At 39.4% G+C, this 22508-nt stretch overlaps 1 protein-coding gene across 4 annotated transcripts in view; it reads right to left on the bottom strand.

Moving 5' to 3' along the window:
* Positions 1 to 54: 54 nt before the first annotated feature.
* The window catches only part of C15H18orf25 (chromosome 15 C18orf25 homolog), an 83227-nt gene continuing 60773 nt past the window's right edge, over positions 55 to 22508 (bottom strand). For all 4 annotated transcript variants that reach the window (XM_048363710.1, XM_048363709.1, XM_048363713.1 and 1 more), the window contains 2 exons: positions 11099 to 11222; positions 55 to 3168 (listed from right to left, as the gene is read on the bottom strand). In XM_048363710.1, coding sequence (XP_048219667.1) covers positions 2979 to 3168; positions 11099 to 11222 — 314 coding nt within the window. In that variant the 3' untranslated portion in view covers positions 55 to 2978. The remainder of the gene's footprint in view (positions 3169 to 11098; positions 11223 to 22508) is intronic.

The following is a 22508-nucleotide window of genomic DNA, read 5'->3' as shown; positions in this document are numbered from 1 at the left end:
CTAATCTGTTAAAAGGTGAACAAATGACTAAATTAACAAGTCAGGTGGTTCATGTTCACAACTGATAACAAAGCAGTTTATGGGATGCTCAATTAAATATAATGGAGTCCATTTAATCTGACCCCTATGATAAAAAAAAGACAATTACTGGAGAGCAGCAATCATAAGTTACAGGGCAGTTTATAATGATGATGTTTTTTTCAACCTAGAGGGGGAGGAAAATTAACCAGTTGGTGACATAAACCAACCTGTGACCCAGATGCACCACAGAAATATCACTTTGAACAATGTCCTTTGGTGGCATAAATCGTTCTTCATGCTACCAAACATGAAACTTTGGCTAAGAAAGCAACCCCTGTAAAAGAAATTTTGAATATCATGGGAGTTGTGTATCACAGAATGTTATCATCAACATGTTATCATTAACACCTTGTCTGAAACCACACTTGTAGTCTTCTGGATGTAGCAATGAAAGAAGAGTTGTAACATACTCTCATTTAGTTATTAGGCGAACAAGTCCCAAACTAGTATGGGAGAAAGCTGTCTCTAACAACTCTTTGCATTCCATCTCTTTTCATATCTTAATACTTAAATCTCTTGTGGTGCATCAAGCCAGGTACACAGGGAGCTAGAAAAAGAAGTGAAGGGAAAAGTGCCTTATAAGAAAGTATAAAAGGCCAGAAAAGAGGTTGGTTGTAACTCCACTCTGTCCCCAATCCACAGTGCACATAACACATTGAAAAAGTTTTCTCTTCTGAGGGTGACTATTAAGGACTAAAGAAAATATGTCATGAGCAATCATCCACTGCATAAGATTGGACAAAATACACGACTAACATGAAAATAGGTAATAGAAAAAACATTCTTTAAAATGGAGCTATGCCCTGATATTGGTGGGTGGGGGGGTGGGGGGATGGGGAATAAACTATAAAAACTTCAAGTCATACACTCCACTCTACTCTCTTACCAATGATTTTCCTGGAAAACACAGACCAGAAATTATACATTTCTGCTTTGTTGAGTATTTTAATTCAAGTAAAAAACAATGTATGTGTAACAGTAAAACTTAATAAATTAATCCTAAATCAAGTTGTGAAGGCCCAAAGATATACCAATAATGAATCTTAAGAAGGTCCTGTTTTTGCTCTGGCCTCTGGGTCTTTGGTTTCTATCTAGGATTGTGGCCATGTGAGAGAATGATGTATGATGTGCTAATACATGACCTGGTACGCCTGATTCATTAGAAGGAGATAGAGGGGGAAATGAAGCACTAGTGAAAAACAGAGGCCAGATCAAGTGAGATGCTGTCAGAGAAGATTAAGGAGCACATGCTTAAATACAGCCCTGTGGAAGAAGCAACATATAGAAAATAACCGGTAAAGGAATAAACTTGTCTATACATAAAAAAGAAGCAAAGGCCAGGCGAGCAGAGCCAGGCAGTCTCATGCATGCGCATGCAGGCTGTGTCTCATTCAACTCAGCGGCCTCCATAGTGCCCACCCTGCACAGCGCTTTACACAGAGCAGGCATTTGGGCAACATGTGTTCACTGAATGGAAACAGAAAATAGTAGTTCTCATACTTTTATGATCAGGAGGAGCCACCAAGGCATTTGGGAAGAGAGGCAAAGGCCAGAGCAATGTCATATGGTAACAAGGAGAAAAAAGAACAAAAAAAGCAAACCCAAACATTAAAAAAAAAAAAAGGTGAAGTCTTTTGAGCCAATAAATACTTCACTCCTCCCTGTGCAGAATACATAGTGTCTAATTCTAGGTATTGCTTTTAAAATAATTCACTAGTAACTACAACATGTCACAGGAAAAAATGCCACAAAACTCCTATGCTGGCATTTCTTTAATTCCCTGAAGTTTCTACTACCTTCTGCTATTCCTTTTAGATCTATAAGACTTACAGTTCCATTAATGTGCTTTGCATCTGACTTTTTATGGTATATTGTAATTTCTCTTATAGTATATATACTTTTACAAGATAGAGAAGAAAAACATCCAAATACAGCATCAGGTCCAGTTCAGCAGTTGTTAAACACCCTTTGTGGAAAGACAAGCTATGAGACAAGGCACCTTCCTCTCAGATTTGCAAGTGCCTATTGCTTCATAAGTCACACAACTTTTCATGCTTTTCCTAAGGCATAGCCTTCTATATTCTCCAGTTATTTAGATAAACCAGGGAGAAAAGCTGAGGGAAAGAGATTTTCCCACTGATTTCTCAATACTCTCTTCAGATGCTCAGGAAACCTTGTAGTAGGTTTTCCAGAAATGCCTCTGCTCCAAATGAGACATCTTCCAAAGAGTTAGGAATTATTGCAACAAGGAGACCAAATAAGTCACCTTAGTAGTATTTAGAAATTAGAAGAGGCATGCCAATTATTTGTGTTGTGGGAAGTCAACCAGGTACGAAGTCAGGAAAGAAGTCAGAATACTTAAGCTTAAAAAAAAATCTATTTGTAACACTTCTGTGTTCTATTTTTAAGTGTACATGCCTCACAGGTGCCCATATGGACCTGACTGACATGTGCAAAATGCCCTAGGGTGAGTGACTGTGAAGTGGGCAGATAGTGGTCAAGTCTGGATATTAATGTCATTACAGAAAAAATAAATACAAGATTAAAAAACTGAAATACATTTTACCTGGCAATTAAAGTACTATTCTAAAAGGAAGGTGACCTTTCTACCATTTTAAAGTCACCAAACAAAATGAAGATGTTAATAAAAATCAATCATTATCATATTCTTAATGAGTGAAAAAAAATTATTTTGTGGTAAGTTGTTTTCCTAAGTGACTTCTTTTAATTTAAAGAAAAAAAGGGGAAGGAGGGAGGGAAACGAGGGTTCCATGAGTTTCAATTTTACAAATGCCACAAACAGCTTCTGAAGCTGAAGCTATGACAATGAACTTCCATGTCACAAGGAGGAGGAAGAAGTGAAAGGAACAGTGCAGAGGAGACACAGTGACATTGTATTACAGTAGGTATTTACGCCTGCTATCCTCATCCAAGGTAAGGTCAACAACTTCTGCTGGAGAAGCCCAAGTCTGCTGAGGAGCCACAGCAGTCCATGACTGCGTCTGCCGGGTGTTTCCATACTGTGTCCCAGAGCCATGCTTCCACGAAGAAACACTCTGAATCACACCTCCTCGAGGATGAACACACCTGCAATCAAGTAAAGGAAAAAGTACAGTTAATCCACTAGAGGAAAAAAACAAGACAATATGACCATGCTTGTACTGAAAAATACTTTAACTAGGCCTAATTATGCAATTTAATGAAACCCACAATCAATAAACCCTTCTCCTCTTCCTCATCCATGCCTGTCTCTCTCCCAGGTACCACCATTATCCTTCCATTTCTCTCCCACGTTAGCCTTAATAAGGGCTAGGGCCTTGTCTCAATCAGCTCCCAAGTCATCCCACATCAGTCACTAACAATGGGTTAGGTGATGTTTCCCTTTCCCTGGACACATTTATGTATCTAGGATCTTCGTAACAGAGAAATATTTACCCAATCTTAGTTTGAAACCAATGAAACTGGAATAACACAAGTAAAATCTGGTTTACAGCATGTTTTGGTAAATATGCTTTAAAGAGTGACAGTAAAACCATTTTACGTAAAGACTCAGACTTCTAAAAAGTCTGTAAGTATTTGGTCCTGAACAAAGGATCAATCCCTTTCTCCTGAAAGTGTCACAACAGAAACACTAGGCTCACCCATCAGAACTGCTCATGTGGAAGTGGCACTGTGGCTCAAGTGGTAGAGTGCCAGCTTTGAGATGAAGAGTTCAGGGACAGCACCCAGGCCCAGGGTTCAAGCCCCAGGACCAACAACAAAAAGAACTGCTCATGTTTGTTTCAGTGAAAGTAACAAGGCTCACTATTCCCTAAAAGCCTATGAAAGGGACAAGACTTGTCTGCTGACAAATCACACCAAGAGTTCACTGGAAGAAAATTGTTTCACAAACACTGACAGCTTGAATTCAATGCTGGAGTCAAATAATAGACATATGAGCCTTAGGAGAAGTACAGAGAGGAATTGTTTTTTATTTGTTTGTTTGTTTTGCCAGTCCTGGGGCTTGTACTCAGTGCTTGAGCACTGTCCCTTGCTTCCTTTTGTTCAAGGCTAGCACTCTACCACTTGAGCCACAGTGCCACCTGCAGCTTTTTCTGTTTCTGTGGTGCTGAGGAATTGAACCCAGGGCTTCATGCATGCTAGGCAAGCACTCTACTAAACCACATTCCCAGCTCCCAGAGAGGTAAAACTCCTGAGAGGAAAGCAAGACACTCAAGCTACTTACAACTCACATCAAATTACTGACTCATACTCTCTTAGCATATGGGAGAAGTAACAAGTGGCCCAAGTTTCATCACATAAACTACAATAGTAGCCTCCTGAGCAGCTGTTCTGAAGATGTTTCTAAAAATAAGCGATGTGGTCTCTGGGGATTTCTGGGTTTAGTTTAAAACTACTTTCATTACCAGGTTCAAAAGAACAAAGGGTGGCAACTAACAAGATTCAGCTGCAAAATTGTCCAAGATGCTGAAGCTCCTGGGAAAATGCTGTGCTCCTTCAAAGGCTGGCCTGAAAACCAAGAGAGGCTGAAGAGCAGATCTCTTTGAGGCCAGAGCACAGGGAAGAACACAGATTTGTTCTGAATGGAAAGTTGTAGCTACTAGCCCAGAGCTTACTACATTTTCAAAGATTAGCTAGTGAAAAGCAAATCTGAAACCATTCAACCCACTGAGATCAGATTAAGTAACCACATAGTTGTGGAAAAATGCCAGACAAAGGAGTCTATCTGACATATAAAGGAATCAATTTGATAACTGACAACAAAATACGAAGTTGGGTTTGTTTGTTTTTTACCTCTTTTGACAATTTCAACAGACCTATGAGGTGGAATAGAGGTTATTATCCACACACTACAGAAAGGAAAACTGAGGCATAAGTAAGCAGGTGATATGACCTGCTCAGGTCAGATCACACTGCTTGTAGTAGTGAAGTAGTGAGCTACGAAACTTCAAGGTAGGTCTGTCTCAGCTTCAATACTTTCTATATTATGCCATCACCTTACAAGTGTGTGAAGTATTTATTTGGTGAGACAAGACAGAGCAAGATATCAACAGAAAACGAAGGCAGACCCACATTAATGAAGTAAGGTTTCCCCACAGTTCAACAGCTCCTCTATATACATACTAACTGAAGTAAAGCTAGCTAGAACTGTATTAAGAATTCAGGATATACGTGGCTACCAAGAAAGTTAATGTAATGTAATGTAATCTTTTGCAGAATAGTAATAAAGGGCTATAGTCCCAATTGTTACTCTACAGTGCTCCCTAAGTAATAACACTATAATATTGGGAAGTGATTTTAGAAGGGATCTCATCATGTCCCCATTAAAGGGTTTATTTTCCAGTGCATAGCTATGCCTTCCTCAGACTATAATATACTTGAAGTACTAAACTATGCTTGGCTGAGAGTAGAGTTGCTTAGTCCCCAAGGGCATTTGATAAAAGCAAAGCAGATCCCATAGTGTCTAGAATAGGAAGAAGATAGAGTAAGATGTTTAAAAATCAAGTTTACTTCTAAGAAAGGACAGAGGGAGAGAAGAATGAGATAAGGCACTTTGTCAACTATCTAAACAAATTACTTCTGTAGTTACAAGTGGTTCCAGTTATCAGAAACCATGTGAGGCTACTTTAAACAAAAATGGAAAATTATTAGGACACTGGTGCATCTTGAAAAAAACATACAGATGATGGCACAAGTCTCAACCCTTTCCATCTTTCTTCAAATTTTTGAGATTCTCGGAAGCATGTGATAATCCTCTCTCATCCAAAGCTGTGCTGGCCCTATTTAGCTAAAACCAGAAGGACCGTTCCCCAAAGAGAATCAGTAAGAGTTGAGGAGCCCCCTGGAAGGTATTAATCCATGTCCAGAGATCTCAAAGCCGAAAGTAACAAATCAGTTTCTAGAAAGCAAGGTCTAGATGATTATGTCTACACAACAATCCATCACTACTCAATAGAATAACCATTCTGTTTGGGCAACGACATTTGCCTTCTAACCATTCAAACAATTGCTAGAGCACCTGTCAGAATTGAAGAAATGATCAAATGAATGACCTCCCCAGTCATCAGTGACTTAGATTTATGACCAAATCATGCAAAACTATCCTGTTGGAAGTCAGGATAGTACTTACAGGGGTAATAGCAAGGGAAATTAGTTAGAGGAAGGTAGCATAAGAGAATATTCTGTTTTTCTCAGTGCTGGTTGCGGGACATGAGCAGTGCACAAAACTTAAAGCACACACCATGAAATTATAAGCCAATGGAACACTGAATTTTTAATGATTTAACCACCTCAATCATTTTGAGTAAAATGATAGGTAGTAGGTATGAGAATGGAACCAGAACCAGCGTTCTAGCACATTTATTTATTTGTTTGTTTGCTTTTTTATTTTTGGTGCCAGTCCTGGGGCTTGAACTCAGGGCCTGGGCACTATCCCTGAGCTTCTTTTGCTCAAGGCTAGCACTCTACCACTGGAACCACAGCACCACTTGCGGCTTTTTCTGTTCATGCGGTACTGAGAAATCGAACCCAGGGCTTCATGCATGCCAGACAAGCACTCTACCACTAGGCCACATTCCCACACTTTGGCACTTTTAACCTTAGAGAAACAACAGAAAACAGGTGTGTGTGTGTGTGTGTGTGTGTGTGTGTGTGTGTGTGTGTGTGTGTGTGTGTGTATGAGAGAGACAGACAGACAGACAGACAGATGATAGTATTAGAGATCAAACACAAGGCCTTGCACATGCTAGACAAGTGATCTACTACTGAGCTATACTCCCCAGCCTTAACATACTGTCTTTTAAGTACAGGATAAAAATCCAAAAATAACAACAACAAAAAAACAGCAACAAAAACCCAGAAACTTGCCAGATGCCAAGCATGGTAGCTCATGCTTGTAATCCAGCAACTCAGGTGGGAAAGACAACAAAAATCAGGGTTTGATGCCAGCCTACGCAAAAACTGAGGCCATCAACTCAACCAACAAGTAGGATGTGGTGGTACACTCTTGTCTTCCTAGGTAATCAGAAGACACAGGTAGGAGGATTATAGTCATAGGCAAAAAGCAAGACAGTATCTAAAATATAACCCAGAGCTCAAGTGGTAGGGTGCCTGTTTAACAAGCAAAAGGCTTGTTATGTTCTAATACCAGATAGATCAGATAGATAGATAGATAGATAGATAGATAGATAGATAGATAGATAGATAGATAGACAGACAGACAGGTTTTGAAAAACAATAAACAGAATGGCACCAGAGAAACATTACAACTATTTTGTAAGGCAAGAATAACAAGCAGGATAACCATTGCTTGAGGGATTGGAGGGGCTGTCCTGGGGCTTGAAACTCAGGGCTTAGGCATTGTCTCTAAAAGTTTTTTTTTGTTTTTTGCTCAAGGTTAGCACTCCACCACTTGAACCACAGCTCTGCTTCCCAGCTTTTTTTAGTGGAGACAAGAGCCTCATGGACTTTCCTGCTCAGGCTGGTTCCAAACCATGATCCTCAGATCCTAGCCTTTTGAGTAGCAAGGATTACAGGCATGAGCCCTTGGTGCCCAGATCAAGCAGGGCTTTAATGCTTTTTTCATACCCAGTATTAATCTGCATAGGCATGAAACACAGTATAAACATATTTAAGTGTTTTGTCCTTTTTTCTTTCTCCTCCCTATCCTTCTGCACCCCATCCTTCTTCTCCCTTTCCTGTCCTTTGCTCTTCACACATTGAAACCAATATAGGAAAGAATAACAGACAGAAAGAAAAAGGAGGGAAAACCCCAGAAAGACAGCAGGCTCTGATGAACAGCTTTTGATATAGTTATTTAGCTCACTAAGTCTAAGAAAACATTAAAAATTAACCATTTTTGCTCTGTTCACAGAGCCTAAAGGTAGTAACCTCTTAGAAAATATTCCTACTTACTTTCCCTAACTGAAAATGAAACAAAACCCTGTGATTTTAATGAAATCTAGGTCTCCTTCCTGAGGTTTTTTTAGTCACTGGTAGTAATTGGTCCTATGAAGCTCTCAGTTTTAAATACAAAACCTTCTTGTGTCAATTTCATTTGCTGAGGGGAAAATTAATACGAACAACAACCTTAGGATTGACACATTAAACTAATGGAATCTGATTATTCCCAAAAGCCTTGAATATTTATTTTTTTAAAGTGTCCCATAAAAGAAAGATCTTTACTACAGTATTCACATTTATCTTCCTAAGAAAATTATCAATGAGGCTAGTAAAAGAACAGGAAAAAAGACCAAGGACAAGGAAAATATTGACATGAGAGTCAAAAACTTCAGATAAAATTAAATAGGAACAGAAGAACAAGAGAGGTTGGCAAAGTCTTCATCTTACTAGCAAGGAACATCTTATGAAACTCGACTGTCCAACAATGAACATCTGGAATGATAACAAATTAGATATCAGGAGCTCACCACAGCAATACAAGGCAGCCATAAAGGATGCATTAAATCATTAGTTCAGAATCACGTTTTCTAACCAATTACTACAAGAAACAGATGCTAAGTAGACACATCAAAATCCAAAATAAAAAAACAGAGAAATATATTAGCATGCAAGAAAAAGAACTTTATCAAATGGGAGACATATCACAACTAGAATTACTGAGTGCAAAAGTCAAACAAAATTCTTCCAATATGAAGAAATAACATTCAACACAAGCCAAAGGAACACAATCCCAAAGAGAACAATTCAAGGACCAAGTCTGAATCTAAAAACTCTTGGAAAACCCATAGCAATATAGAATATCAAAAGCAAAAGAATAGGACACCTAAGTCCAAACAAAACATCTATACATGCAATTCAAATTAGAAACAAAAAGATGTTGGTCAAAGCCTAAAACCTTTTTCCAAGCGATGACCCTGCCAGAAGCACATCAATACTTCATAACTGCAACCCTAGATGTGTAAAAGAAATAAATTCCAGATGAGATACAAGCACCCAAAGGGGCAAACTCTGAAACAACCAACAAGAAAGTCTCTTGCCTACCTAACTCCTGATGTCTTAGGATTAACAGGCTACTTCTATAGAAACAACTGAAAAACTTTAGAAAGACAGAGTAGTCAAGTGAAACTCTACTCAATCCTGAAAAAGACCAATTAAAAAGCTAACATTAAAATGTTACAGATTTAGTTAAAATACTCCAACAGAATCTATGAACTCTACAGTCTATTGTGTGGAAAGTATTAACTACCACTGAGGCTTCCAAATGGATCTGTCACCTATAAAATACGATACCCCCAAGATTCAGATCAATAGGTCAGAATAAATCACAGCTTTATGCTTCATAACTATGAAAATAAATTCCTTGAAAGTAATGTTTTCACATATAATTTAAAATGTAGCCAGCCAGATGTGTGGGCCCAGGCCTGTTATCCTGGCTAACCGGGAGGCAGAAATTTGTAGGATCACAGTTCAAGGCTAGCAGGAGGAAAACACACAGACACACAGACACACAGACACAGACACAGACACAGACACAGACACAGACACACACACACACACACACACACACACACACACACACACACACACACACACACACACTGGGAAGCAAGGCTCAAAGGTACATGGGGTACACCTACCTAGCAAGCACAAAACTCTGAGTTTAAACCCTAGTACCGGGGCTAGAGGCATGGCTCAACCAGTAGAGTACCTATAAATCACAAAGCACTCAGTTCAAAACTCCAGTACCACCTCCCTTGAAAAACATTAACTAATTATAAAAGGTAGCTAAAGTCACTAACTTAGTTCAGAAATGGTATGAACTTGTCTACAAAATAAAATGAACCCAAAAAACACTTATGATAAGGCTGAAACCAATGCTGATGAACATATGTTAAAACAATAGCAAAGTTTTTCCAACCAAAGGTTAGATGATTTTACCTAAAACTGAGGTTATTGTCTGTTGAAACTACAGAACTCTGACACAGATGATATGACTCCACTATCATAACCTTCTTAACACTAAAATTTGAATTTCATATGCATTTCACATGTCACAAAGTATAATTTTCCCACAATTATTTAAAAGTGTAAAAACTGTTCTAAGCTTTCAATCATAGAAAAACAGGAGGCAGGCTAGATTTAGCCTGCTACCAAAGACTGTTCACTCTTACCCTAAAGAATGACATACTTCATAAAATTATGTTAACAGGACACACTAACTGGATGGATGCCTTGTGGCTTTTTAAATTTTTTAACTATACGATATGATTCTAATGCATATTTCCCAGTTGTTTGTTCCCAATGTAACATGAAAAGCAAGAATGAGGTGAAAAAGCAGAGATACTTCTGCTTTAAGAGAAAAATTTGTCAAGTTGTCTAAATATCTGTTTAAAAGCGTTTTAAAAACTTGACTAAGTTTTTGTTTGATTATTTTGGGTACTAGACTCAAGGCCTGGGCATTGTCCCTGACAATGCTTAAGAATAGTGTTCTAGGGGCTGGGGATATAGCCTAGTGGCAAGAGTGCCTGCCTCAGATACACGAGGCCCTAGGTTCGATTCCCCAGCACCACATATACAGAAAACGGCCAGAAGCGGCGCTGTGGCTCAAGTGGCAGAGTGCTAGCCTTGAGTGGGAAGAAGCCAGGGACAGTGCTCAGGCCCTGAGTCCAAGGCCCAGGACTGGCCAAAAAAAAAAAAAAAAAAAAAGAATAGTGTTCTACCACTTGAGCCACAGCTCCACTTCTGGCCTTTTTGGTAGGTAATTTGAAAAAAGAGTCTCACAAACTGGCTTTGAACCGTGATCCTTGGATCTTAGCCTCCTGAGATGCTACAATTTTCAGGCATGAGCCACTGGCACCCATCTTGATAAATTCTTGATATAAGACAATATGGAGCACATTCTGAAGCTCATAACCTATCTCAATAAAAAGTGTTTAAGACAACCAAAAAATTGATAGGACCTTACCTTTCAATGAACTGTTTACTAATCACTTATTTCCTAATTAAAGTAAAATCCACAATTTTAGATGCCAAAATACTCCAATTAATAGCCTACCTTGCATGTTCCTGAACACCCACAATCTCTACTTCACTGTCCGAAGAGGCGATATTAATTTCTTCATTAAGTGGTGCGTTGCCAGATGTCTTGTCACTTGTTAGAAACCCTGGATCCAAATGACCTTGGGGGTGAGGAGGGGGGGAAAGAAAGTACTAGTTTAATGTCTTAAAAACAGCAGAAACAACTGATAGATTTCTCATCAAGGTTTAATCACAGAAAACAAAATAACAGCCCAACTAATGACCATGTCAAATAAGCTGGGGCAGTATTCTGCTATTTAAATGTATACTGGTTTTAAAAGAACAGAATATATGTCCATGGTGTATATTAAACACTACAGCACACTTAAAAGTATATACTCAAAAGTCTCTATATTCCCATTCTTTAGAAAACAAAATTTTAGGTATTTTGGTTAACATCTCCATCTAAATATATCTCTATATAAATATGAATACCATCTATGTCTGTAAAGCTTTGTGTATTCCACTCTAGGTTGCTTTTAAGTGACTTGGATAACCATCTAGAGGAGACAAAGTGTTCTCTACTCTACTCCTTGGCATTTTAGTGGAACAAAATTGTCAACTAGAAAGGTTCAAAGGGGTAGAATAAAAACAATAACTATATTTAACCTGGAATGTTTTGTGCAAGGCCTAAACATATTTTATCTCTAAAGAATGCAAATCTGACAAAATCTGACTCCAAACTATCTCTAAAAAGGGAAGACTAGAAGGAGATGACAATCTGGGCTGTGAGCCACTGAAACATGACCTGTATACACTACTGACAGAGTTTTCATTAGACATAAACCACACACTCTGGAAAAGCACAACAGTTTGTGACACTAAAGCATCTAACTTTTTCACATGAATTTGTTTATAAAGTGCTTAATTTTATGAGACAGTAAAATACATTCTCCAACCCTACAGAAAGCATGAGCTACAGAGACATCTCCCAACACAAACTAAGACACAGCATCAAAATACATGGTTCTAAAAACAACTCTAGCAAGACTTAAAATAATTCAACTCATGTATTTAGCTCATGAATTGAATGTTAGTACTTAAAAGGATATTTTTTTAAAGCCTCAAAGTTAGCTGGGAATTATAATGGCTACAAACTTTTATTTACTCTTTAAAAAGCTTTAATAAGCATTTACATGTTCCCAGGCACTGGTGGCTTATGCCTGTAAGCTACTCAGGAGGCTGAGATCAAAGCCAGATGGTGCAGGAAAGTACTCAAGACTCATCTCCAATTAGCCACCAGGAAACTGGAAGTAGCACTGTGGCTCAAAGTGGTAGAGGGGTAGCCGGGGGGAGGGGGGAGAGACACAGAACGCAGGCCTTGAGTTCAAGCCCCATAACTGACCAACAAAAAAAATATATTTACATATACCATCTGATACAAATTTCTACATTCTTGGAAAATTAACTTTTACACACAAAATCTTCCCCTCCTCTCCTTCCTTACACTGGCCAATTCTCTGAGGTGCTTTCAGATTCATGTCTCCTTTCAGTGTAACCCTTCTGTAAAAGGAGACAGATCCAAACAAATTTTATATTTTTTTACATTCTCTGGCCCTATAAATACATTCTCTGATAATCTTCCCTAATGGAAAAGATTCAAAGAACCAAATGTTATGATATCCAAAGATAGTTACTGTAGCATTAGGGAGAAACTTGGAGAAATGTATAATACCTACATACAAAGTTATCACATATACTACTATAAAACAATGTATAGATACAGGTGGCTCATACCAGGAATCCTAGCTCAGATCTGAAGATTGAGATTCAAAGCAGGCCCAAGAAGGAAAGTCCATGAGACACTTTATCTCCAATAAGCTACCAAAACAAACAAACCTAGAAGTGAAGTGATTCAGGTGATAAAGCACTAACCTTGAGTAAAATAAGCTCAAGAACAGGACCAAAGCCCTGAGTTCAAGGCCCAGGACCGACCAACACACACACACACACACACACACACACACACACACACACACACACACACACACGTAGATACCAGGTAAAACTGAAAAGCAGTCAAGTTTGAATTAGATTGCTGAGGTGTTTTTGTTTGAAAAAATTTAAATGCTATTTTTACTGCTTTTTCTTCAGTTGACAAAGATTTACATATGGGAAAACAGAAGAATTGAAAAAAACTTAAAATGGCTCCTAGATAAAACTAGTGATTGAGAATATACTAGTCTGAATGGGTTTGAGACACAAATCCTATGTGATAACACTGCCAGTGGGCACTAATCAAGTACCCTATGAGCAGGCCACAGATACATTAATCAGACAAAAGTTTTGCTTAAGGGGCTGGGGATATAGCCTAGTGGCAAGAGTACCTGCCTCGGATACACGAGGCCCTAGGTTCGAGTCCCCAGCACCACATATACAGAAAACGGCCAGAAGCGGCGCTGTGGCTCAAGTGGTAGAGTGCTAGCCTTGAGCGGGAAGAAGCCAGGGACAGTGCTCAGGCCCTGAGTCCAAAGCCCAGGACTGGCCAAAAAAAAAAAAAAAAAAAAAAAGTTTTGCTTAAATCTAGGGTTGTTTTTATTTTTTGATAGAATTTGGTTAAGTCTAGAATTGGTAAAGGTAGATCCTTGTTTCACTCCCCTCGCTCTACCTGTACTGCTGGGAGGGAATACAGACTGACAGACCTTTTCTCAAGCCTTCAATTTGTCCATCATATTCAGTAACTCAAGCAAATGTCACCATTTACTTTAGCTCTGCATTCCTAGAAGTACCTGTTCATGGCATGCTACGTACTATGCTACACAAAAGCAATCCACAAAAACAGGAATAGATGGAACATTCCTCAAAACAATAAAAGCCATATACAACAGACCAACCGCTAATATCATATTAAATGGAGAGAAACTTAAGTCATTCCCCCTAAACTCAGGAACAAGACAAGGATGCCCACTCTCCCCACTTCTTTTCAACATAGTGCTGGAATCCCTAGCCATAGCAATAAGGCAAGAGGAGGACATCAAAGGGATCCACATCGGCAAGGAAGAAATCAAGTTATCCCTATTCGCAGACGACATGATCTTATATCTGAAGGACCCAAAAAACTCAGTACCCAAACTCCTACACCTAATAAACCAATTTGGCAAAGTAGCAGGATACAAAATCAATCCACAAAAGTCAGCAGCTTTTCTGTACACCAGCAATATACAAACAGAAAATGAAATTATGGAAATAATTCCATTTATAGTAGCCAAAAAAAGAATAAAGTACCTAGGGATCAACTTAACCAAGGACGTGACGGACCTATTCAATGAAAATTATAAAAATGTAATAAGGGAAATCAAAGAAGACACAAGGAGATGGAAAGACCTCCCATGCTCATGGGTAGGCAGAATCAATATAGTGAAAATGGCCATATTGCCCAAATTGTTATACAAATTCAATGCAATACCTATCAAAATCCCAGCCACATTCTTCACTGAAATCGAGAAAGCAACCCATAAATTCATATGGAACAGCAAAAAACCTAGAATAGCCAAAGCAAGTCTAGGCAAAAAAAGCAGTGCAGGAGGTATCACAATACCAGACTTCAAGCTCTACTACCAGGCCATCATAACAAAAACAGCCTGGTATTGGTATAAAAACAGATTGGAAGACCAATGGATTAGAATTGAAGACCCAGAAATAAAACCGCACTCTTACAGCCAACTGATATTCGACAAAGGAGCTAAAGACATACAATAGAATAAACATAGCCTCTTCAACTACTGGTGCTGGGAGAACTGGGCAGCCATATGCAGAAAACTCAAAGTAGACCCAAGCCTATCACCATGCACCAAGATCAACTCAAAATGGATCAAGGACCTCAATATCAGACCTGAATCCTTGAAACTACTGAAGGACAGAGTAGGAAAGACACTAGAACTTATAGGCACAGGAAGGAAATTCCTGAATATAGTCCCAGGGGCACAACAAATAGGGGAAAGACTCGACAAATGGGACTACTACAAATTAAAAAGTTTCTGCACAGCTAAGGACATAGCCACCAAAATAGAAAGACAGCCAACGATATGGGAAAAGATATTTACCAGCACAGCAACAGACAAAGGCCTGATATCGGTCATCTACAGAGAACTCAAAAAACTAAGCCCCTCCAAGCCCAATAAACCTATTAGGAAATGGGCAAAGGAGCTAAAGAGAGACTTCACAAGAGAAGATATAAAAATGGCAAAGGAACACATGAGGAAATGCTCAACATCCCTGGTGGTAAAGGAAATGCAAATAAAAACAACCCTGAGATACCACCTCACCCCAGTTAGAATGGCCTATACTTGGAACTCAGGCAACAACAAATGCTGGAGGGGCTGTGGGAAAAGAGGAACCCTTCTCCATTGTTGGTGGGAGTGCAAATTAGTACAACCACTTTGGAGAACAGTATGGAGGTTTCTCAAAAAGCTCAATATAGACCTACCCTATGACCCGGCCATACCACTCCTAGGCATCTATCCTAAACAGCAAACCCCAAGATTTCAAAAAGACATTTGTACTTCCATGTTTATCGCGGTACAATTCACAATAGCCAAAATATGGAAACAACCCAGATGCCCCTCCACAGACAAATGGATCCAAAAAATATGGTACTTATACACAACGGAATACTACATAGCGATTAGGAATGGTGAAATATTGTTATTCGCAGGGAAATGGTCAGAACTCGAACAAATAATGTTGAGCGAGACAAGCCTAGAACACAGAAAACAAAGGGGCATGATCTCCCTGATATATGACTGTTAACAAAGGGAGACGGAGAGACAGTAGAGACCAAGTCTGTGAATACTGTATATGTTCTTGATACATTGTATATTGTATATATGTCTACCTGACCTAGAGAAGGGATAGAAAAACAGGACGTAAGATATCACAAGAAATGTACACACTGCCCTACTATGTAACTGTACCCTTTTTGCACAACACCTTGTAAAAAAATTTGTGTTCAATTAATAAACAAATTAAAAAAAAAAAAGCAATCCACTGCAGTGTGGCCCTAAACCATCTCTACTAGAAGACCAAGCTCTTAGCTTAGAGGTCAGGCATGATGGTACAAATCTATAATTGTAATCCCAGTGATCAGGAGGCAATATATACTGATATTTAACCAGGGATGCTAAACAGTGAAACCTACTCTGAAAAAAAATATATATATAGTCTATATAGAAAAGGAATGTTCTGTAGGCAAAAGGGTGATCAGGGAGGCTGAGCTCTCAAGAAGGAAAAGGCACAGGTAACGTTAAGTAGCCCAGGGAACACTTCATTGGCTTCAGGTAAGTTTGGTGAGATGTGGGTTACGTGGTGCTGAAAGAGAAAGCTAGTAACATCAGCAGAGCTTAGATCATGAGAAGGAATCTGGACTTGATCTTGTGAACAGGAAAGCCACTGATCTTCATGGAAGACTGAGTGGCATGATCTGGCTTTTTATCTTCAAAGAGTTTCATTCTGAAGTATAGAAACCAAACTGACATCAAGATAGGAGAACCGAAAACAAGGCAACCAGTTAGCCTCTTTAACTTTCCTGAGTGGGAAAGGACTATGCAGAACTGGGAGACACAAAATGGTGAATTAACTAATTGTGTGTGTGTGTGTGTGTGTGTGTGTGTGTGTGTGTGTGGTATTAGTGGTGCTGAGAATAAAAGAACACAGGAACGTAAAAAAATGTTTAGGTTTCTGGCTGAGGTAACTAATATATACAGCAATTAAGTGTACTAACGAAAGAAGAAGGTAGCTGTTAGTGTGCTCTCAAGATGTGCAACAGGCTGCTGGAGGCACTGTTCAAAAGCTCTTTGGTCTAGAAAAGAAACAGACACTTTGTAAGTCCTCAGCAATAGTACAGACAAGAAAGGTCATTGAGAAGACTGAAGGAAGCATAGAATAGTCTGGATGAATGTCATTAAGAAAGTTATGGACAGGGCTGGGGATATAGCCTAGTGGCAAGAGTGCCTGCCTCGGATACACGAGGCCCTCGGTTCGATTCCCCAGCACCACATATACAGAAAACGGCCAGAAGCGGCGCTGTGGCTCAAGTGGCAGAGTGCTATCCTTGAGCGGGAAGAAGCCAGGGACAGTGCTCAGGCCCTGAGTCCAAGGCCCAGGACAGGCCAAAAAAAAAAAAAAAACACACACACACAAAAAAAAAGAAAGTTATGGACAAACTCATAGGAGGAGAGGGAAAGGGGGAGGGGGGAAATGAGGGAGGAGGTAACAAATTGTACAAGAAATGTGCCCACTGACTTACATATGAAACTGTAACCCCTCTATACATCACTTTGACAAAAAATAATTATTCAGAAAAAAAGAAAAAGAAAGTTATAGACAGAGGAAGAAAACCCCACAGCAAAAGAATGTCACAAAGGAGCAATGTCATGGACACCAAAAAGCATTTCTAGAAAGATGTAGTTTATGACAAAAGAGCAGACAGAATAGAGTAGACAATAGAGTAGACAGAACCCTATAAAATCTGAGAGACGTTCCTATGTAGATGACCTTGGAAAAGGAAGCCTTAGGAGTGATAGGGCAGAAGCCACTGTAGCAAAGTTGAAGAACAACGGAAGATGAAGAAAGGACAAATTCTAAACTATCTGACTATGGAGAAAGGAGTGATGTGGTACTTAGCAAGAAATACTGGTTATATGCACGCATAATATTTGGCGGGGGGGGGGGGGTGGTTTGTTTTGTTTTTGTGTCGGTACTACGGCTTGAACTCAAGGCCTGGACATTGTCCCTTAGCTTTTTTTAAATTTTTTTAACTCAAGGCTGGCACTCTACCATTAAACCACAGCTCCACTTCTGGCTTTTTGGTGGTTAATTAGAATTAAGGAGTTTCACAGACTTTCCTGCCTGGGCTGGCTTCGAACTGTGACCCTCGGGTCTTAGCTTTCCTAGGTAGCTAGGATTATAGGACTGAACCATTGGTGCCCAGCTACATGTCTTGTTTCCTAAAAATGTTAACATTCCTGAAGTCCTCTGAAGAGGAAGTCCCTCCTAACCTCAATTTTAAGATTCTAATCGGGCTGGGGATATGGCCTAGTGGCAAGAGTGCTTGACTCGTATACATGAGGCCCTGGGTTCAATTCCCCAGCACCACATATACAGAAAATGGCCAGAAGTGGCGCTGTGGCTCAAGTGGCAGAGTGCTAGCCTTGAGCAAAAAGAAGCCAGGGACAGTGCTCAGGCCCTGAGTCCAAGCCCCAGGACTGGCCAAAAAAAAAAATAGATTCTAATCATTTATAAATTACTGCCATCAACCTACTGTACCAATACCATCAGCCTATTCCTTCTTGGGGATTATTCTCTCTCACTGTCATGCACTGATGCACAAGTTTTACTTATTCAAGAACATTACTGGCACCTGACTTAATCTCTGTCTTTACACTTGAAAATCCTCCTATCATGAATAGTTATTATTTATGTGGACAAACACCCTAAAACTGGGACTATCACTAAGAAGCTAAGCTCCAACAAGCACGTAAAGCCACTTCTCATAAGTGACTCAGTTTGCTATGGTTATTTTAAAAAAAAAAAAGTGAATTCAATTAAAATTAAAAGACTTTTTTTTTGCCAGTCCTGGGGCTTGGGACTCAGGGCCTGAGCACTGTCCCTGGCTTCTTTTTGCTCAGGGCTAGCATTCTACCACTTGAGCCACAGCACCACTTCTGCCTTTTTCTATTTATGTGGTGCTAAGGAATCGGACCAAGGGTTTCATGCATGTTAGGCAAGCACTCTACTGCTAAGCCACATTCACAGCCCTTAAGAGGCAAATTTTAAGAGTCACTGTTGCTAAAACCAAACTCTTCCTTCTTAATCACTAGATGTTTTTAAACAATAGTAATTATACTTTTTTTTTTGGCCAGTCCTGGGCCTTGGACTCAGGGCCTGAGCACTGTCCCTGGCCTCTTCTTGCTCAAGGCTAGCACTCTGCCACTTGAGCCACAGTGCCCCCTCTGGCCGTTTTCCAAATATGTGGTGCTGGGGAATCGAACTGAGAGCTTCATGTGTAGGAGGCAAGCACTCTTGCCACTAGGCCATACTCCCAGCGCAGTAATTATACTTTAAAAAAAAAGAAAAAGAACACAATCAGTCAGTTCATAGCATTTCTGTGCCCAGTTCTATCACCACAATTCTATAATTCTGACTTCTTTGGTAGGGCTATTTTGTGACATGTCTCAGTTACCAGTACTTCTGGATAATCAGTATCTACTAAGTGACCCCTCATCTTGACCTATACCTCCAAACCTCATTTCAGAATTAGAAATATCACTCTACTAGTATTTTTTTACTTTATAATTAGAAAGAAATAAAATTCAGTGTTACATTTGTTACTTTTATACTGCCTTAATAGAAACAAAGTACCTTACCCAGTATTTGATTCTTCTGACCTAACTCATCTATAGAAGACCAAAAAGTAATTAATATTATGCCATTTTCACATTATTAGATCAATCCAAACAATTTTAGCAGACATATTACTGTGGACATAAAAACTGCAATCTTATGACATGATCCTGCATTTAAAGAACCCCATAGACTCTACTCCCAAGTTACTTGAGCTGATCCAAAACTTTGGCAAAGTAGCAGTGTATAAAATAAATCCTCAAAAATCAATGGCTTTCCTGTATGCAAACAATGCAAACAGTGAGGCTGAAATCAGGAAAGCAACTCATTTTGCAGTAGTCTCAAAATAAATAAAATACTTAGGAATAACCTTAGCCAAAGAAGTGAAAGATCTTTATGATGAAAATTTTAAAAACATGAAAAAGGAAATTAAAGCAGAACTAAGGAAGTGGAAAAACCTCCCATGCTCCTGGACTGGGAGGAGCATCGTGAAAATGGTAATACTGCCAAAGGCTATCTACAAATTCAATGCAATACCCATCAATATCCCAACATCATTCTTTAATGAAATAGAGAAAGCAATTCAAGAATGTATATGGAAAAGACCCCAAATAGAAAAAAAAAATAATCCTAAGCAGGAAGAACAGTAATGAAAAAATACCAATACCAAACCTCAAACTCTATTACAAACCTATAGTAATAAAAACAGATTGGTATTGGCACAAGAACAGGCCTGAGAACCAATGGAATAGAATTCAAGACCCAGAAATGAACCCACAGACCTATGGCCACCTGATCTTTGATAGGGGAGCCAAAAAAATATGATGGAAGAAAGACAGCCTCTTCAACAAAGGGTGCTGGCAAAATTGGTTAAACACCTGTAAAAAAAAAAAAAAAACTAAAGCTAGATGCTTATATATCCCCCTGCACCAGAATCAAGTCCAAATGGATCTAAGACCTTGATGTAAAAGTAGATAGGCCGAAAACATTGCAGGAAGGAATAGGAGAAACAATAGGGCTCCTTGGCACAGGTCGAAACGTTCTTAATAAAGGCCCAGAAACACAGCAAATCAAAAAAAGGTTGGACAAATGGGATTGCATCAAACTGCAGAGCTTTTGCATGGCAAATGATATAGCTTGCAAGATAAATAGAGCCCTCAGACTGGGAGAAGACCTTTACTGGCCATTCAAAAGACAAGGGCCTCATATCTAAAATATACTTAGAACTCAAAAAATTAAATTCTCCCAAAACAAATCCTCAAAGAAATAACTGCCCCCCTAAAAAATGGGCTAAAGACTTAAAGAGAGACTTCTCCAAAGAGGAAATGAGAATGGCCAAGAGATACGAAGAAGTACTCAACATCACTGGCTATAAAAGCAATGCAAATCAAAGTAACACTGACATTCCACCTCACCCCAGTAAGAATGTCCATTATCAAGAAAACTAATAACATCAGATGTTGGTAGGGATATGGCCAAAAGGGAACCCTACTACACTGTTGGTGGGGGTGTAATCTTGTTCAACCACTCTGGAAAGCAGCGTGGAGGTTCCTCAAAGGCTAAACATAGAGCTCCCCTATGACCCAGAAACCCGGCTTTTGGGCATTTACCCAAAGGATTACAAGAAAGATCACACTAAAACTAACATCACAACTTTGTTTATCATAGCACAGTTTACCATCGCTAAAATATGGACCCAACCCAGATGCCACTCAGTAGATGGATGGATTAAGAAAATGTGATACGTATATACAATGGAATTCTATGCTTCTAACAGAAAGAATGGCATCGCCTTATTCTTAAGAAAATAGAAAGACTTGGAAAAAAATCATACTATGTGAAGTGAGCCAGACCCCAAAAAACAGACTTTATGGGTTCCCTCATTGGTAATAATTAGTACATGTCTAGGATAGGCCTAGCAGAAAACCACAATAGCTCAATAGCTATGTACATATGAACACATAAGATAATACTAAGCGAAATGAACTCCAAGTTATGGAAATAAGTGATTTATCTTTGTTGTTGATATTTTCAATGTACCATGTGAAATTATGCCTTTTTCTTTTGTCTTTCTTCCCCATGGTTCTATCTCTGATGGCACTGTAACTGATTCTGGTACCCCGGGTATTGTATGTACGTTTATTGGAACTAGGGAAGGGAAGAGGAACATCAAAATGGAGAGACATAGGGTAAAAGGTGAACCAATGCAACAACAATACTTATAAGACAATATGCTGTAAACCAACTGTACAATTGGGGGGGTATATTGGGGAGGGGAGAAGGTGGGAGAAAAATGAGGGAGAGGGAGGTTACCAGTTTGATAAGAAATGTACTTACTTCCTTATGTATGAAAGTGTAACCCCTCTGTACATTACTTTGACAATAAATAAACAAATTAATTTTTTAAAAATTGCAATCTCAAAGTCAAGTATATTGGGGCATGTATGTAATCCTAGAACTCAGGGACTGTCTCAGAAGATCTCGAGTTCAAGGTCCACCTGAACTACATAGTGAGTTGCAGGCTAGCTTGGGTTATGAATCAAGATTGTCTCACAGAATAAAAACCAACAAAAATCGCAATCCAATCCTGGCACTTAGAATTGTTACAAACCCTGTACTACTTTGTCATAAAGATATCTGAGATAAAATAAGGGACAGAATATAGTGAGGGAGGTGTTAAGTTCAAACTCACGGGTGCATGTTAAAAACACCTGCAAAGGAGGGCATGGTGGTGCATGCTTGTAATGCTTGGGAAGCAAAGTCAGGAAGACTGGAATCCAAGACCACCCTGGGCAAAAAATTTAATAAGACCCTATCTGAAAAACTAAAAGCCAAAAGAATTAAAAAATATGACTCAAGTGGTAGAGCACTTGCCTAGCAAGAAGGGGAGGGAGGGAGGGAGGAAGGGAGGGAGGGAGGGAGGGAGGGAGGGAGGGAGGGAGGGAGGGAGGGAGGGAGGGAGGGAGGGAGGAAGGAAGGAAGGAAGGAAGGAAGGAAGGAAGGAAGGAAGGAAGGAAGGCAGGCAGGCAGGCAGGCAGGAAGGAAGG

Source organism: Perognathus longimembris, chromosome 15 (assembly GCF_023159225.1).
Source record: "Perognathus longimembris pacificus isolate PPM17 chromosome 15, ASM2315922v1, whole genome shotgun sequence".
Lineage (NCBI taxonomy): Eukaryota > Metazoa > Chordata > Mammalia > Rodentia > Heteromyidae > Perognathus > Perognathus longimembris.
Note: the sequence above shows the minus strand (reverse complement) of the source record. Positions and strands in the feature narration are given on the sequence as shown.